This window comes from Phascolarctos cinereus, unplaced genomic scaffold (assembly GCF_003287225.1).
Source record: "Phascolarctos cinereus isolate Bilbo 61053 unplaced genomic scaffold, phaCin_HiC Scaffold_5;HRSCAF=322, whole genome shotgun sequence".
Lineage (NCBI taxonomy): Eukaryota > Metazoa > Chordata > Mammalia > Diprotodontia > Phascolarctidae > Phascolarctos > Phascolarctos cinereus.
This window is the reverse complement of record NW_027555958.1, coordinates 298,614,217-298,632,086: the sequence shown is the minus strand read 5'-3', so window position 1 is coordinate 298,632,086 and position 17,870 is coordinate 298,614,217. Positions and strand designations below refer to the sequence as shown.

At 37.8% G+C, this 17,870-nt stretch overlaps 1 protein-coding gene across 4 annotated transcripts in view; it reads right to left on the bottom strand.

The window, feature by feature from the left end:
- Positions 1 to 17,870, bottom strand: part of CBX1 (chromobox 1) — a 40,657-nt gene that overhangs the window by 2,789 nt on the left and 19,998 nt on the right. Inside the window, exons 2-5 of one of the 4 annotated variants that reach the window (XM_078155999.1) lie at positions 14,771 to 14,849; positions 1,894 to 2,070; positions 1,291 to 1,468; positions 557 to 651 (exon numbers count right to left, since the gene is read on the bottom strand). In XM_078155999.1, coding sequence (XP_078012125.1) covers positions 557 to 651; positions 1,291 to 1,468; positions 1,894 to 2,033 — 413 coding nt within the window. In that variant the 5' untranslated portion in view covers positions 2,034 to 2,070; positions 14,771 to 14,849. Of the gene's footprint in view, positions 1 to 556; positions 652 to 1,290; positions 1,469 to 1,893; positions 2,071 to 9,878; positions 9,900 to 14,770; positions 14,850 to 17,870 lie in introns of those variants that run through there. The other 3 variants (XM_078156000.1, XM_020997693.2, XM_020997695.2) reach the window with 3 other exon arrangements.

Sequence of the window (17,870 nt, the reverse complement as noted above, 5' to 3'; positions counted from 1 at the left end):
AGGAGTGTAATTATGGAGAATTTTGAGGAATCTATCAAAATGACTTTTACTTTATTTTAGATGCTTTGTGGAAAATTACCTACCATTTGTATATCCAATCGGTAACTTTAAAAAGTAAATGCTTAAGTGAAAGCAGTTAGTGGGGTTACTCTGTATTTGTTGATAAACATGTGGGATAAAATTGTGGGATTCCCTTTTTTATCAACTGGAAGGGTGTGGGACTAATCCAGTAAAAAGAATCACACAGCTCAATACAAATACAGATACTCTCCCCTAGGGCCAGTTCAATTTCTACTTGGAGGCGGTGAAAGTGTCCAATTACATTTCAAATCTTTTCCTGCATTTTTATAGCAATGGAGTGAAATCCTATCTTCACTCTAGTTTTCTCTCATTTCCTGGGAAAAAAAATGAGCAAAAAAGCCACAGAATCTTAAGGGCCCAGACTTCATATCTGAGTAACTGAAATTATCAGCTGTTTTTCTCTGGTACAGGATAGGGAGAACAGTTACCACATTCCCACCCCCTCACCCCCATCCAGAGGCACTGAGAGACTCACCATTTCATCAGGAACATCAACTCCCCACTGGAATCTGTAGCCCCGATTATCCTTTCTGGTTCCAAGCCTCGGGCAAAGCCTCGGGGCTTTTCTGACTGAAAGATCAGAAGTACAGAAAAATATATGGACTTCGGTGTCCAGAAGTCTGCTTTGATTCTAAATTCTCCTAGGTTTTGAATCACTTATGCCTTCCTAATTCTAAAAGTGGCCACTTTCCTATAAGATAACGTGAATTTCTTGCCAGCATGTGCACAGTATGAATCTGTAAGATTTCCCACTTTGTATAAAGAAATATCTGCCTCTCTTTGTCCTTAGAAGTAACTACTTTGGAGTATGGGAACAAGAAAAACATCTGAACCTTTAAAAAATGGCTTATAACTGAAAATATTGAGGACCTCTGCTCTATAGGGAAATAAACCAATTAGAGATTGCATCATTAAGGTGACAACAGTGGAACCTTGCTTCTATCTTTCTCACATAAAGATCAGGGTAGAAATGTGGTCTCAGCAGAGGATCCAAAAGTAGTTCTCTAAACATTAGATCAGTTAGTCAGAAGGCTCAAACTTTGTTTCTTATGTAAGTGGGGAAAAAAGGAGGATGAAGAGACTGGTTTACTTGTGTCTACACTTGTAAGAGCTTATTGAGTTAAGAAATGAACTTAGAAGTCTCAGTCCCAATTAATTTTATGTTATTCTGAAAGAAGTATGAATCTGGGCTAAGGAAGAATTCCTTACCTCCTCTTTCTTCTTTTTTGGTTTGCTCTCCTCTCCTCTCTCTTCATTATCTGAATCAGCTTTGCGTTTGCCTCCCTCTGTCTTGTCTGTCTCATGGGCTGTTTTCTGTGATTGTAAAAACTCAGCAATGAGGTCAGGGCAATCCAGGTTCTCCTCTGGTTCCCAAGTGTTGTCCTCACTGAAACCAGAGCATCAAAAGTCAATTTTTCCAGCTACACTTACTGTAATATTGTAATTGAACTAACCAGGCTGCTGTCAGGTTAGCTGTTGAGGCATCATCAATTGGTCAGTACTTCCAACAACCATACCAACAAACTGGACTAATAAAGAAGAAAAGCTAGTACAGATAATATTTGTACTTAGGGACAAAACAAAAACTCACTCTCTCAAAAATGAAGCTGATCTCTCATAAAATGATTCTGCCTCTGATTTGGAGTTAGGTAGAAATATTCAATACCCACAAGTTCACGAACTGTTACCCATAGATCACATTCTACAGACATTATAGATCACAAGTTCCTTGAAGGCAAGATGAACTCATTTTATCCCAACAGCATCCAGCACAATGCCCTGAACATAGTAAGTACTCGATCAACAGCTTACTCAGAGAAGCCTTTCCACTTCAGGAGATACTCCACTTTGCCCTTCACCACTCGCCGGTCAAGGACTTTTTCCACCACATATTCTTCTTCTTCTTCTTCTAGTACTTCTTCCACTTTCTTCTTGTTTTGCTTTTTTCCCATTGTACCCGCCAGCTTTCTGGTATAAAGGCTGACGCTGCTGAAGAAATAAGAAAGGGAGGAAAAAAGCTATCAGTACCAGAGAAGGGGATCTTCAGAATGATTTCCTGAATCGGAAGAAAACCAGAGACAGTAGTGCTGGATGTTTGTTTACATTTTGTGCCATTAACTATGTTCAGTCCTCCCTGTACCGCCCCCCCCAACTGAAGTACACATGCAAAGCCAGAAAAACTGTTCTGTGAAACAGACCCAATGAGTCTCAGCAATTCTTCAGTATTCTTAAACTCAAGCTTAAGACTGCAAAATGCATCTAAATTCAGTTGTTTTTTTCAGTCGTGTCCAACTCTTTGTAACTCCATTTGGGGTTCTCTTGGCAAAGTTACTGCAGTAGTTTGCCATTTCCTTCTATAACACACCTAGATACCATCCCCAGTCCTTAAAGGCAAAATGAGTTCAGCTTTTAGAAAAAAAGAATGTCTCTTCTCTTACCACACAGTGTATGAAACATCGTATTAAGAACACAATTTCCCCTTTCCTCCCAGATCCCTTGGAAACATGTTAGATATAAGAAATCTTTCCTACCCATAACTATGCTTTAAGCTTTCTGTTTAAGCCATCTCTTGAGTTTATAAAAATTATAACTTCTACTTTCTGAAGGTCACGCATATAAGAAGATTGCTGAACTGCTCCTTTGCTTCTTTTAGCATATTTCTAACATCCTACTTGTCCTCTCCATACAATCATTACAATAGAATTTTCTGTGTCCCATAGCTAGGTAAATATTTGAGGTATACTGTGGTAATGAAAGGCAGGTACACTACTCCTCCTTTAGAAAGGATTATAGATTTAGTTATTCTGCTTGCCACTAGATGGTGCTCCTGTGCAAAGAAGCAAGGCAAACTGCTGACAAGTTTTCTGCACACAACTAGATATTAAAGACACCATCTGAGGCTTAAGGCTGAGAAGCAATATAATTGTAGACAGGGAGACAAAAAGGTTGCTGATTTGGTGTCAGATGACCTAGGTGCAAATCTCAGGCTCTGCTTATTACCAGTGTGATTATCCTATCCTAAGTATAAGTAGCAAAAGCCTACATACTGGCACAAGGAATTAAAAGCAACTAAAATTGTAGACTGCCTGTTACTGAGAACAGATTTCTGAATGTTTAATAGAAACACCTTACTCATTTAGCATTATGAAACAACCTTTTTTTGGTAAACTAGGTTTTTCTAGATAATTAGAATGTTACATCTCTAACTTTTGACATAATGGAAACAACATATTTGGGCTTAACAACTTCTTAAAAAAAAAAAAAGAAAAAAAAAGCTATGGATGTGGTATGATATAGTGAAAAGCAGAACAGGACCTGGGATCCAGAGGTTCTGGATTCCAAATCCTGCTTCTGAAAGAAGATGGACATTCCACTGGACCATTCTAGAACACGGGTTTTCTTATTAAAAAAATGAGAGGATTAAAGTTAGATGTGATCCACAAAAGTGTTCTCCAGCTCTAAATCCTATGAAAATGTTTAAAATTCATTGCATCTTTATTTGCAACATTATTTTAAAGACTGTGGGCCAGGGACACTGGAGATTCTGAACATGAGTTATAGTTTACCATGCAGCAGGTGCTCATGTAAACAGTACTATACAGGTTAGTTGTCCAGTACTCTGCTGTATTGTTTGGTTTATCACAACTCTATATAACAAATGCTTCACCTTCAAAACTGCTGAATTAGCTATGCTTTCAGCATGGTACCTTCCCCCCCCATACAGCAATGTCTGTCCTCTGAGATAACCAAAGTAGGACTTGGCTTACTGACACTTTCATAAAATGTTTCTGCCCCACCCCCATCTTTGGTGAGCACTGCTGTCTCTTCTTTCAGTGTTCTCATCTCTTCTAATCTCTGCTGCTCTCCTCCATCCATATCTGTATCCCATGCCTTTCACTTCTAAAGGCTTGAAAATGTGGCTTATTACCAATGATCTCCTGACAATTCTAATGGCTTTTTCTCAAATCTTTTTCTTCCTGCACAGTCTAAAGCATTTAATACTATTGACCTCTTCCAGGATTTCCTGACACTACTCTCCTAGCTCTCTTCCTGTCTGTTTCTTCTCAGCCTCCTTTGCTTCATCCATTTCATGCCTACTAACAGAGAAGGTACATCACCACAGGCCCTTTCCTCTTGTACTCTCTTCACTCACTCACTGACCTCATCAGTTTCTAAGTACTTAATACCATCTTTATGCAGGTAACTCCTACGTCTTCATATCCACTTCAAGTCTTGTTCTGTACCATCAGCTGCCTAGTGAACATTCCATCCAGGAGGCATCTCAAATGCAACATTTCCAAAACAGAATTTATTAGTCCCCCATTCTCCCCCCATTATTAGCAAGGCCACCACTCACCATCCTTCTGGCCACCCACGTTCTTGACTATTTTCTCTCCCCTTAGTCAGTTGCAATCTTCTCATTTTATGCCTTTACAACACCCATCTATTTCTCTCCTCCCACATAGCCACCCACCACCCTTGTTCAGGCCCTCGTCACCTCTTACTTGGACTATTCCAATACCCTTCTAATTGATCTCCTTGCCACAAATCTCTCCCACTCCAAGCCATGCTTCACACAGGCCCAAAGTGATTTTCCTAAAGTACAAGTCTGACCATGTCATCACCCCAAATTTTTAATAAATTCCAGTGACTCCCTATTGCCTAAGGATAGAATATCAACCAATCAATAAGAATTTATCAAAAACCTGCCATGTAGGGGCAGCTAGGTGGCACAGTGGATAGAGCACCAACCCTGGATTCAGGAGGACCTGAGTTCAAATCTGACCTCAGACACATAACACTTACTAGCTGTGTGGCCCTGGGCAAGTCACTTAACCCCACTGCCTAGACAAAAAAAACCTAAACAAACAACAACCTGCCATGTACTAGGCATTGTGCTAGCTAGAGATACCAAGAAAGAATCAATCTCTAATCTCAAGGAGCTTACATTTTAATAGGGGAGACAATACATATATTAGCATATAAAGAATAAATACATGATAGGAACAGTATTTGAAATTAAGGACTATCGAGAAATGCTGTATGCAGAGGGCAGTGCTTGAGCTCCATCTTGAAGATTTTTTTTTGAAGTAGAAGCAAAGAGGGAGTTCATACAAAGTCATGAAGATAGACAGTGCCAAGTATGAGGAACGGAAAAAAAAAGACCAATTTGGTTGGACCCACAGAATAAGGAAGGGGGAATAATGTACAATGAGGCTGGAAAGACGGATTGTGGGCCAGGTTGTGAGGGGTTTTGAAAAGGCAAACAGAAGAGTTTATACAGGACATAAAGCCTAAAGCCCGTGAAGTCTTTTGGGACACCCTGATACTTCATCCTACAGGCCAACAAGGAGCCATTGGAGGTGTATGAATAACAGAGTGATGTGAGCAGACCTGTCATTAAGGTAAATCACTCTGGTAGCTGTCTGGAGGATGGTCCTAGAGAACGGAAGAGACTTGAGGCAAGGAAATTAGAGATAATAATAAATAATAAGATAAGAGCTGTGTAGAGAAATGTTATGGAAATAAAAATGGCAAGATGACGGGGTATTTGGGGTGTGAAAACCAAATTCAATTCATAGTGATAAAACTGATCACTAGACTCTTGTCAATGTTCCCTATTTTGAGAGATGCATTTTTGTAAAAGCTTTGCTCATATAATTCTGAGAATGTGCCAACCACAGAATGGTTCCAGGAAAGAAGGGTACAAACCTCAAATTCCCTGTCCCCAAATGTTCCAACCTCAACTTCTCTGCTTAACTTCTTTTTTAACCACAAGAACTGTATTAATCACTAGCCAATCAGAATGAACACCTATGTCACTCAAGATTATGTCATTTGATTTGTTCCTCTTTATCGACTATAAGAATGTTGTGTAAATCACCACATGGTGTCGAATATACTGAGGTGGTCTTGGACCCAATTTATTGGCAATTGCTAGCCTTGTTAATAAATTGATATGTTTGGAAACTGTCATCTTTGTCCTTCAGATTTCTATCACCACAGTTGGTGAGACAGCCAGGAGGCTGAAGGGGACCATGGCAACCCAGACAGCCTTTTCAAGAAATTTTCTATCTAAGACGTTCAGTTTGATTCTTCACCAAGTATCTTCCTTCATGGAGGACTGCCCTTTGACCACAATCTCAAAATTTCAGAGCAGTTAAGTTTCCTGGTCCCTTAAAGACACTTGGCCACTGTTACAGGCAGGAGGTAGTAAACTATAGTTTATGTAAGTAGAGGTACCTATAAGAATCTGTCTATATATACCATCTTAGGGAATCCCTTATGTAACTAAGATAGTCAATTCCTGGCACTCTTTCTATAGGAGGAGGAAACTTTCTGTTATTTTTAAAAAAAAGAATCCTTTAAGGGAGATCCTCTTATAAGTGGAAGACAGGATGGGTTCCAATAATAGTACAAAAAAATGACACCCCCCCCCAAAAGCATGCTATTAAATTCTGCGAAATTTGGTCTAAAACTGCTAAAGATTCAGCTGACAAATTATTTTGAACCCAATTTGGTACTTTTGATTATTGCTTATTAAAGAAACTACGATTGGCTATTTAACAGCCTCACTCAAATCAAATGAACCAATGAATCAGAAACTAAGTTTGTGACTGAAATATTATTTCTCTAATAAAATTCTGAAATTTTATAAATGCTAAAATAGTGAATTGTGGGAGAGGATTGGAAGTTAGGCTTCCACAACAGAACAAGGGAATTCTGAGAAGGACTTGCAATATCTTGTGGATAGTCCCTCAACCAATCAGAAAGTGCCCCAAACATTCTGCAAACAGCTAGTTCTTTAAGAAAGAACTCTGGGGGCAGCTAGGGGGACACTCACGAGCTGTGTGATTCTGGGGCAAGTCACTTAACCCCAACTGCCCTCACCAAAAAAAAAAAAAACCCAAAAAAATACTCTGAAGGCTAAACCTGTTGCAACCTGTGGAGGTCAAGGACTGGGCAAAGGCTTTTCTCTACTACCCTTGCTTAATAAGCTTACTGAATGAAAGCTTACTGGCAGACCTCGAGGCCAAAGATAGCCACCATTTTTGAACATGGGATGCGTGAACTGGGAGGAGCTGACATGATGAGGAGGAACGCGGGATGGACAATTCAGGAAGAGTGTGACTCAGATGAGCTGGTCCAATAACGGCTCAGATGGGAGGAGTATGGATTTTACTAACCATTTAAAAGTTGATTCTACCAATGTACCAGTGCTGCCTGCCACTAGAGTTCAGTGTGCCCACTTCTTTTGAGAAGTGTAATAAAGGCTTTCCTTCACTCACTTCTGTAGTAGATTTTTGTTTCAGATTTTTCTAACATGAATGTCTTAAGAAAAAACTGTAAAAGTTTTAGTGCAAAGGAGCAAGGCGATTTCACAGATATGGAACTGAAGTTCCCAAGTGAATGAGTTTGCAGTTTTATTTTAGAAGAAATCAAAAAGAGAAACTGAAAGAAGTTATCAGTGAAGTTCCAAAGTAAAAAGAAACTTGTTCAAATCAGAGAGCAACTGAAAAAGTAAGTAAAATTTAATTTAGAATAATGTTTGTTTCTGCCTAAACAATTAACTACTGTACATGACATAAATTTATTGGTAAACTAGAAACAAAGTCACCAAAAGAAATTGGAATAAGTTATGCATTTGTAAGCCTTTAAGAACCCCAAAGGCAAAAATACTGCAATTAATTGGTTTCATGTAATAAAAACTTTTGTTAATTGTAAAGATATTCAGGAAAGATCAGTTCTATAAGTAATACTGGATGTGAATGAAAGAAATAAAGAAAAAATTAGAATGTAGTTCAGAAAAGACAGTAATCTATTTATAAAATAAGTTAGTGAACGATGTCCCAACATTCAAACCTTCAGAGTGACTTGATCAGAATGAACAGAAATTCATTAGGCAAAGCTAAGACAAGTCATTGAAAATATAAAAATGTTTTTAAAAAGTCAAAGAATTTGTACAGTATAATAGCATAGGGCAGTTATACATTTGTTTCAATTAGAACAAATGTGATGCTCTCAAGTTAGTTATGTGGTTAAGAAACTTTTAAAAATATTTTTTATTTTGTGTTGAGTTAATTTTGTGAAATTAAAAAATCTCCACTAAGCACTCTTTTTCAGTAGCTCACTACCTTTCTAAATCCAAACTGTATACTGGCCCTGTTCTGTCTGACCTCCCCAGAGTTACAATTGAAATGCCTTGAGAAAAGGTGGAGCTAAATTAAGAAAACAAAGGAAATGATATAAAGAAAAGTTGTGCTAACTGAAAGCAGTGGGAAAATTGAGATTTAAATATTTTCATTGGTGATTAAAAAAAATTTTAGATTTAATCTCTTCAGAATCAGAATATGCTATTTAATGCAGTAATACTGGAAAGTTCATCAATCAAGCAAATCCGAGTCAAATCTAGCTTCAGAAATTTATTAGTTGCTTGATCATAAGCAAGTTACTTTACCTCAAATTCTGCTAATATGTAAAGAGGATAATAAGTAATGCCAAGGGAGAATCATGACTGTAAAGTGTTTAGCACAGTGTCTAATATATGGTGAGCACTATGTAAATGTTTTACATATAATATATATGTAAGACATATTGGTCTTGAAAAGATCAAAATTCATGTTAGAGATCTCTAATTTCTACTGTGCTGATTTTACAATGTAATTGATTTTATAATTATTATAAATGTTTATAATATATAAATAACACTGAATAAATTTAACATTTTAAACATTTAAAAATATTTTTAAAATAACATACATTTATAATTATTTTATAACTGAATTAGTTCTGATCTAAAGCTACCCTGCTATATCCCTAAGTTGAGCTCAAGAATTTAGTTAGTTTAAAGGTATAATTAAAGGAAAAATTGTTCTCTCTCTCACCACTGGCCCATAGGACATCTGCTTGTTATCTTTAAACCCCAACAAATTAACTGGTGTCATCCCCCAAAAGATGTTGTCTGTCCTTGTGAAATTTTAGAGATTTTATCTCCCCTCCAAGGGGACAGCTAGTCTGGTAGCTTTGATCCCCTAGCAAAGATTACAAGAGAAGGTAAGTCTCATAAACAATTAACATTCCTTAATTGTCAGAGTAACTCATTGTATGAGTAACCTCACTTAAATGCCAGCCCACTTTTCTTGGTATAGCCAACTGTAATGTTCCAAGACCTTCTTTCTTATATGTCAATAAAGAGGGTCCCCCCTTTTCATTTGGGTCACTGGCCTTACTGAGTTGGCCAGTCTGACTCATTTTGTTAACAGTTATACAAGTCACTGTTAATAAACTGATTTTGCTCAGAGTATATGCCTCAGCTTAACTTCATTGAATTTATAAGAGACAGTTTTGAATGCTACCAGCATAAACTGTCAAAATGTAATAAAAAATTATTTTCTTTACAGGATAATTTGGAAATACATTTGACTAAATTTATATTACCCGACTAATAAGTTTTGTTTCATGTTTACATTTGATAAACCATTGCTTGTTTAAAAAACAAGCAATTTTTTTCTCTTCCTTTTTTCATTCAACACAGTTCTTACTACAAGCAGTCTTAATATTATTTTTTTAATTGCAAATATTGTTTAATCCTACTTAAACAGTGCCTTAAAATTCAGTAGGCCATAAGAATTGTACTGATTTGAAAATGTTTCTAGAAAATCAACTTCTTCCTTAAATATACAATGATTCCCTTTTTAATCTGATGTTAGATTATAAATTGAAATGTTTAAAAAATGTGAGAAAAATATTTAAAGGAGGTATGTTTTGTGCTAAGATGGATAATAACATCAACTTACTGTTAGATGAAAAGTAGTAAAGTCCTCTTTAAGCTGTGAGGTTCCTTAGGGCTTTCTACTTGGGTGAGGCTATAAGAACTTGTCAGTTCTGCTGAAAGCATGTTGTAAACATCCTAAAGTGCTGAAATTTGAGGAACTAGACAGGGTGGGGAACTTGGACCTCTGGCTACATATGATTTGTTCTGTGAAGTTGGGATTCAGTCAAAGGGGACTTGAGGACCTAGAGGGCCACATGTGGCTACAGATTCCCCACTCCTGAACTAGGACCTCTCCCAGTCAAAGTAGGGAAATTTACAAGTTTTCATCTTAAAATACTTGGTTGTTACTTATGCAAATTATGAAATCGTACATATTAATAAATTTTCTGTGAAACTAGCATTCACTATATGTGAAACTCCAGAATGAAGGATAAATGAAATTTCCTTATTTGTTCTTTGTCTACCATATATACTGGAATGAGAGAAAGAAGAATAACCTAGCTTTAAAGCTATAATTAGTAAAATTTTATCATTTGAGGTAAAATCTTGTGGGATTTGTAATTGGATATTTTTCTAAGTTTTGATTTCCGGTATGATAGTCTGAACTGTCAAGAAGCCAATAATCCACCATTCAAAGGGGAATGCCAATGCAGCCCCAAGAGGGCAAGTACAGTGTGAGAACTGCTACAGGTGGATGTCTATACTTGGGACATTTAGGGGACAACCTTGCATAGGAAACTGGACTCAAGTTTCCCATAGTGCTATTTACTTTCTGAACAGGAAAATTTCCCACCTCGATAATTGTTAAGTCTGGCTATAATACCCTATGAATAGTGTGGAATTTTGACATATGACTCATACCTGAAATCAAACAGAGCTATGGGAATATTTCTCATATTATCGCTTATGCCCTTGTGGGGACAGTCATATAACCATGTCCTTCTTTTTTCTCTTGTAGCAAATTTCTACAATCAGGGCAATTGACCGAAATTTGTTTGATTCAGTACTTGAAATATTTGTCATACAAACAGTCATAAGATTATTAGAGTGTAGAATATATCAACAGAATAATTAAGAAAATAACTGGTTTTGAATGGGACAAGATTAAGAAGTAATTTATTGGTTTTATTTATAAAATCTCAAATCAGCATTCAAACTTGCAAATACTTTAGGTTAAGATAGAAACAGCAAAATTGATCACATAAACTTGATTAAATCAAATCAAATTTAAATTGTACAGAGTTTTGTTATTGTAAGATATTAGTAGAACTACCTAGGAATCCCAGCTAGTGAACCAGAGAAGTAGATCTGCTAGGGTCTTCTTCGGAGCTTCCCTGAGAGTGAAACCTATTCCAGATGTCCTAGGTAGTTATCTAGAATAGGTCTCATTCTCATGACCTATGAAGCAGTCAATATGAACTCCATAATGAACATCCAAACTTGGTGTCTGGGAGACTCAAGATAAACAAGCTGACTGAATGGACATTGGGAACAGGCTTAATGATGATGACTGTTATTGTATTGCTTCAGACTTTTTTGTTTGTTTCATGATGTTTATTGTTTGCTGAGTTTATTGACAATCATAATCAAATGAGTTCTTACTATCCTATGATAACAATTTATGACATACATGCCACTGCGCATTTATTTCTGATAAGACTGGGAAAAGTTTTTGACCAGCCTGGTCCCTACTCCTTCTGAAAACGAATAAGATGGATACTAAGGAGGATAAATCCATTGATTCAGATTGTTTTAATGAACTCCCTTTGGTACCTTAACCCAGCTTTTCTGCTTCTGTAATTATGCTTTCACTACTACAAGAATGTTGGGCTTGGGAAAGTCTCAAAAGGGGAATATTGATTATATTGTTCTATAACTGTTCTATATTAACTGATGTATTGGTTGTACCACTAAAGTCTTTTCTAATTTGATTCCATAGAAACTTATGGCGGTTCAGGATGCTGATCATATGTGATTCTAATTACATTACATTAGCTCATGTATAAGTGATCCATGAGGAACAGGTTCCTCAAGGATCAAAGAGGGGAACTGTGAAAACCAAAAAGTCATATTCATTATAAGACTGATCACTAGACTCTTGTCAATGTTCCCTATTTTGTGAGATGTATTTTTGTAAAAGCTTTGCTCATATAATTCTGAGAATGTGCCAACCATAGAATGTTCCAGAAAACTAGGGTACAAATCTCAAATTCCCTGTCCCCAAATGTTCCAACCTCAACTTTTGTGTTTAACTTCTCTTTTTAACCACCAGAACTGCATAAATCACTAGCCAATCAATCAGAATGAAGGAACACCTATGTTGCTCAAGATTGTCATTTGTTTCCCTTTATTGACTATAAGAATGCTGTGTAAACCGCCAAATGGTGTTGAATTTATTGGCAGCTGCTAGCCTTGCTTTAAAAAAAAATTGATATGCTTGGAAATTTTAGCCTTTGCCCCTCAGATTTCTCTTGGGGTGGGTGAGGAAGAGGAAAGAGTCAAGGATAATGCTAACTTTATAAGCTGGAAGAATGGCTGACCCTTTGACAGAAATAGAGATGTTTAGAAGAGAGGTGGGTTTTGAGACCAACAAGCTCAGTTCTGCATATGTTAAATTAGAGATGTTCCTGGGAAACCCAGCCTGAAATGTATAATAGGCATCTAATAAATGACTGAAGTTTATGAGAGAATAGGGCTAGTTATAGAGCTCTATGAGTCATCTGTATAGAGATGACAATTAACTCACAGAAGTCAATGGGTATATATAGAGAGAGAAGAAAAGGGGGCAAAAGAAGACTGAGGAACAGTTTGGAGTGTGGCTGAAAAATGGTAAGGCAGATATAGGACCACAACTCCAGGGTGTGGGTAGGGTCCTAGTGAAGGTTCAAAGACAGGGGAAATGAGCATGTCTGAAGACAGTAGGGAAAGAACCAAGGATAGAAAGATATTGAAGATTAGAAAGAAGGGATGATGAAATATTACCTCTCAAAATTGGCTTTTACAGCTCTTCATCAACTAGCCCCCTTCCAGACTTGTTCCACATTATGTTCTTCTACATACTCCGCAGGGCCTGGCTATGCTGGCCTTCTTGCTGTTGCTTACACAGGACATTCCAGGTCCAATTTCTGGCCCTTTGTACTTGACTCTTCCCCACAGCTGAAATGCACTCCTCACTTCAGCCTAATGGAACCACTTGCCCTCCTTCAAAACTCAGTTCAAGTGGGACCTTCCACATGAAACTTCTCCTGATTTCTAACCCCCTCAGGTGCCAGGGCCCTCCCTCTGCATTTATTTTTAAAAATCTATTTATAGTCATGTAGTATCCCTCTATTCTAAGAATTAGAATAAGTTCTTTGAGAGTCAGTGATCTTTGTCTCTGCATCCTCAATGTCTGTTGACACATAGTAGGTGTTTCAATACATGCTTTTGGATTGACTTCTCTCAGCTTTCATGTTATGGTCTATCTTTTACAGACAATTGGTTCCTTCTGATTTAGGAAGTCTCCAACCCACCAAAGGTGCTAATCTATGAGGTTCCTACTACATGCCAACAATTGTCAAGTGCTGGGGATACAAAGACAAAATGCATTCTACATTCCAGCCAAACTGTTTTTGCTGTTCCATATACATGACATTCCATCTGCTGTCTCTGTGCACACACTCCACCCCCCATTTATTCCATCCTGACTTTCAACTCTTCAAATCTCCAGTTGCCCTGCAAAAGTTTAGTTCAAATGCCACTTCTACCTGAAACCTTTAGTGATCCCCCCAGTCCTTCTACCACTTCCTCCCAATAACTACCTCATTTATTTTGTTTACACTTTTTAAACTTATGTTTCCATACTTACTTATGTGTCTACACATGTTTCCTTACCTTTCCTAGAAGGTATCCCAAGGGTAAAATTGTCATTTTTATCTGTTTCCCCAGTGCCTAGCACATAGTAGATGCCTAATAAAATGCTTGTTGATTAATTAGAAAGTAATCTCAGTACATAATGAATATTCAATATTTGGCTCTTTTCAGCTATTTTCATTGTTGCTGATTGCCTAGAGGCTGCTTTTGCTACCACCTCCGCCTCCCTCACTTATGTCTGAGTGGGGTTGAACATTATTCAAGATTACAGAATCATAGCGTCAAAACTAGAAGGGACCTTGGAGCCCATCTAGTCACATACCCCCCTCCCCTCACCCCCACTTAACAGGAAGAAACTGAAACCCTAAGATGTTAAATAGTCACACAAATGGCAGAACTAGGACTGAGTGCTTGAGTTTGCTAGAAGTCAGCTAATCAAATAAGCAGGTTAAAAGAAATGAAATTTTGACTTCCTTTGGGGCAAAAAGAGGTCTCAACGTACAAGCTCTGGCTCCTGCTTTTTTTTTTCCCACCTGCAGCCAGGTGGGGCCCTAAGTCTCACATGAGGTTTTGAATACAGAGAAGATAAAGGGAAATTACCTAAAATCATCACTAACATAGCTAGAAAGACCATAAAGTTATTATTTTATTATGAGACTGGCATTCTAGAAAGTAAATAAAACCAATACTAGTGAACCCCTGGCATAATAAAAAGAACACTTGTATGGGAGTCAGAAAAGCTGAATTTTAATTCTAGTTCTCTTATTGTGTAGCCACAGAGAAGTCAGACGTTCTCTTTGGCCCTTAGCTTCTTTATTTGTTTGTTTTTTTTTAAAAGGGGGAGGGGGATTGTTTGACTAGGTCTGGATTTCTTACTTGCCTATCCATCAGTTAGCACAGTGCCTGGCAAACAGTAGATGCTTAATAAATGCTTGTTGAGTGATCTGGAACACATTCTTACCAGTTCACAAAATTACTAGCAAGCCTCACTTCTTAAAACTCCTCCCCCACCCCTGAGCTAGGGAGAGTACAAGACTGTCTATAGAGAATTTAATCTTTTACCTGTCCGTTGTACAGTTTGGGTTGGGAAACACTGGACTAGATGATCTCTAAGGCCCCTTCCAGCTCTATGATACTGCATCTGTATCCAATCAGAAGGTTTTAAATTACAAGAGGCGACTAGGAGTCAGAATGAGCAGAACTTTTTATTTTAAGCTGGTCATACACCTTCAGGTGCCCTCTATGTTTTGATCTTGCAAAAACCAAGCAGAAGCAAAGAATGCATGTCTCTTCTTCCTCGAACCTTGTCACAAAATCTCTCTTTCTAATACACATACAGCCAAAGGAGACTCAAATTTTGTGATATGTGATGAAGTCGTATTCTTAAAGTTTTAAAGTCACTTCACATTTTACCCATTATTACCCAGATAACGTTATAAGACCTACAAAATAGGTTCTTTCTTATCTTCCTAGGCTCCTAAGATTATTTAAAATAATTTCAGAATTTAAAGTCTTCATTAGATTCACTAGCAAATAGGTTTTTATATTAAAAAGCCCTAAATATGAGTTTTTCACTGAATGTACAGAATAACAACCAAATACATGAGGAAATGTATGAGAAGCTACCAAAATTGGCTGAAGAAAATTGTTATACAAGACTGTGCTTGCCCAACTAATCAAAGTGTTGCTGGTTAGGATCCAGGATGTGTTTCCAGGATTTGCTCTGACCACAAGCCAAGATCAGCCATAAGTCATGGAACCATTATGCCATGTTATACAACATCTTTATATACCTAGTAATATAACGGGTGTCCCTGCAGCAACTTTCTAAACATTTGGGAAGTGACAAGCCCCTCCACTTCATTAAGGGTGAGCCTCGGAGATGTGCTAAATCATATATCTGAAACTGTGAGTAATATACTTCTGAAAATCAGAACTCATGTCCATTGGTAATCTGTTCTAATCTCTTTTCCTTTTGATTTCTTATTATGTATTTAGTGGCATTGCCTGCTGAACAACATTCTGAATTCAACAAAGTCAATATTTGACAACAGTAACAGAGCCTACAGAGAAATTACAGCTTCTGGGCATAGTGAAAGATATCTATTCATGGTCTTAGAAATCAGAAGGTACCTGCTTCATTTGATATGGAGGTAGAGAGGGTGGGTTATCAGTCATTCAAAAATAGTGATAATTCTCCTAAAATAGTGATGATTCTCCTATAACTACTCATCCTAGTCATCCATCTAATTTAAGGCCAAAGATGCCCTAGAAGGAAGTACAGGGGGCTATTCCATTTTGGTCCCATGGCTCCAAAGTACAGGGATATCTAAGCTAGTGGCTACATAAGGCTGGATGTCTCTTACTCTGTAAGAAACAAGTTTGAATGTTGATTGCCTGATCCTCCTGTGGGAGGAAGCCTCCTGTGCTACTGTGGAAACAGCCAGGACAGCTGCTGGCTTATCCCCAGGAACTACAAGCCTCTTTCTATGTCACTGACATAGTACCTTTATGGAAGGGTCATGTTAGAATGGTAATTTTTAGAAGTGGGAGCACAATGACTTGGAAAATGAGAAAACCTCAAACATGGGCTTCTCCTAATTGTTCTCTGCTCACTGAACCAATCCTGTTAAGTATTAGCTTAAACAGAGTGAAGAAAATTTAGAAAAGAAATGCTCAATCCTATCTCAGATCTCTTAAATTAATTAATGCCCACCCTCCCCAACTCACCTCCCTCTATGGATGGATCCAAATAATTCTAGCATAACTTATAGCTCGATTACCCTCTTCTTGAGGTCCTGGGAAGACCAGCCTCCAAAAAGCCCAGATATCTGAGCTCAATGTCTTCCACATGGTGGCCAAAATTATATTCCTTTTAAAGAGCACATATGACCATGTCATTCTTGTGTTCAAGAAGCTTCAGTGGCTCCCAACGGTCTCTTAAGATAAAATACAAACACTTCCATTAGGCAATTAAAGCCCTTCAATATTTACTCTCTCTTATGCATTCTGTGCTCCAGCCAGAGTGGTCTACTTGTTACTATGCTTCATACATAGCAGTTCTTCTCTAATCCCAGTATCTTTGCAGTCCCTTATGCCAGCAGTGCCCTCCCTTTTCAGATCCTTACCCAGCTTCCTATAGGGTTCAGTTCAAATGCCACCTCCTTCCAGAGGCCCTTTCTGGTTTTCTCAGTACTGAGTCCTGCCTGGCCTCTCCCCCACCCTACCAATCACACCACATTTATTTTGTAACTCTCCTGTATTAACTTATAGATGATCTAGTTGTATCCTATACCTATCCTCCAGTAGAATGTAAACTCTCTGAAGATAGGGACTCTAATTCTCAGTCTTTTTATCTCCAGTGTCTATCACCATGTCTGGCACAGAGTAGAATATAACTGACTTACACAGCAACAACTCACATTTATATATACCAACTTATAAAAGTTTACAAAACACTTTCCTCACAACAATCTTGTGGGATAGTTGTTGTATACCTTCTCATTTTACAAATGGCAAAACTGTAGCTCAGAGAGTGACTTGTCCATGACTTGTTCCCCCCCCATCCAGCTTGGGCTGTTTGGTCTGAGGCACTTTGTCATCTCATCTAATGTGGCATTTTCTTTCTCATACACCTAGTTACTCGGGGACAAGAAAGCAGGTTGTCAGAAACCATCATAATAAGTAGGAAGCCTCCCCCTTCCATCTTAATCTAACATACCCTTAGGAGGACCTGCACACCAAGATCAGAAGTTGAACCAACTGTTCTTAAAAGTGCTCAAAATTAGCTCTTTTCAAGTAAGACTTCCTGAGAAGTTAACTACCTAATAAGGTAAGGTTGTTATGTTTATGCCTATTTGAATGTGGAGAAGGACATGTTACAGATGAAAATACTTCTGACATTTCTCTACCAAGCAATTCCACTCTGTGAACTAGGAACAAGTCAGACAATTGTAACAGGATATATGGAGAAATCCATTTAGCTGATATCTAGTGCCAAGATCACCTTGGCACTAAAGACACCCTCCCTCCCCTTCCCCTCTCCCTTCCCCCCCTTCCCCTCTCCCTTCCCCCAACCTAGTATTACAACCAAAGAGCCAAGTTCTTTATTTTTATTTTTTTGTTGTTTTTTATATTTTTTTACTTTTACACATTTGGGGTT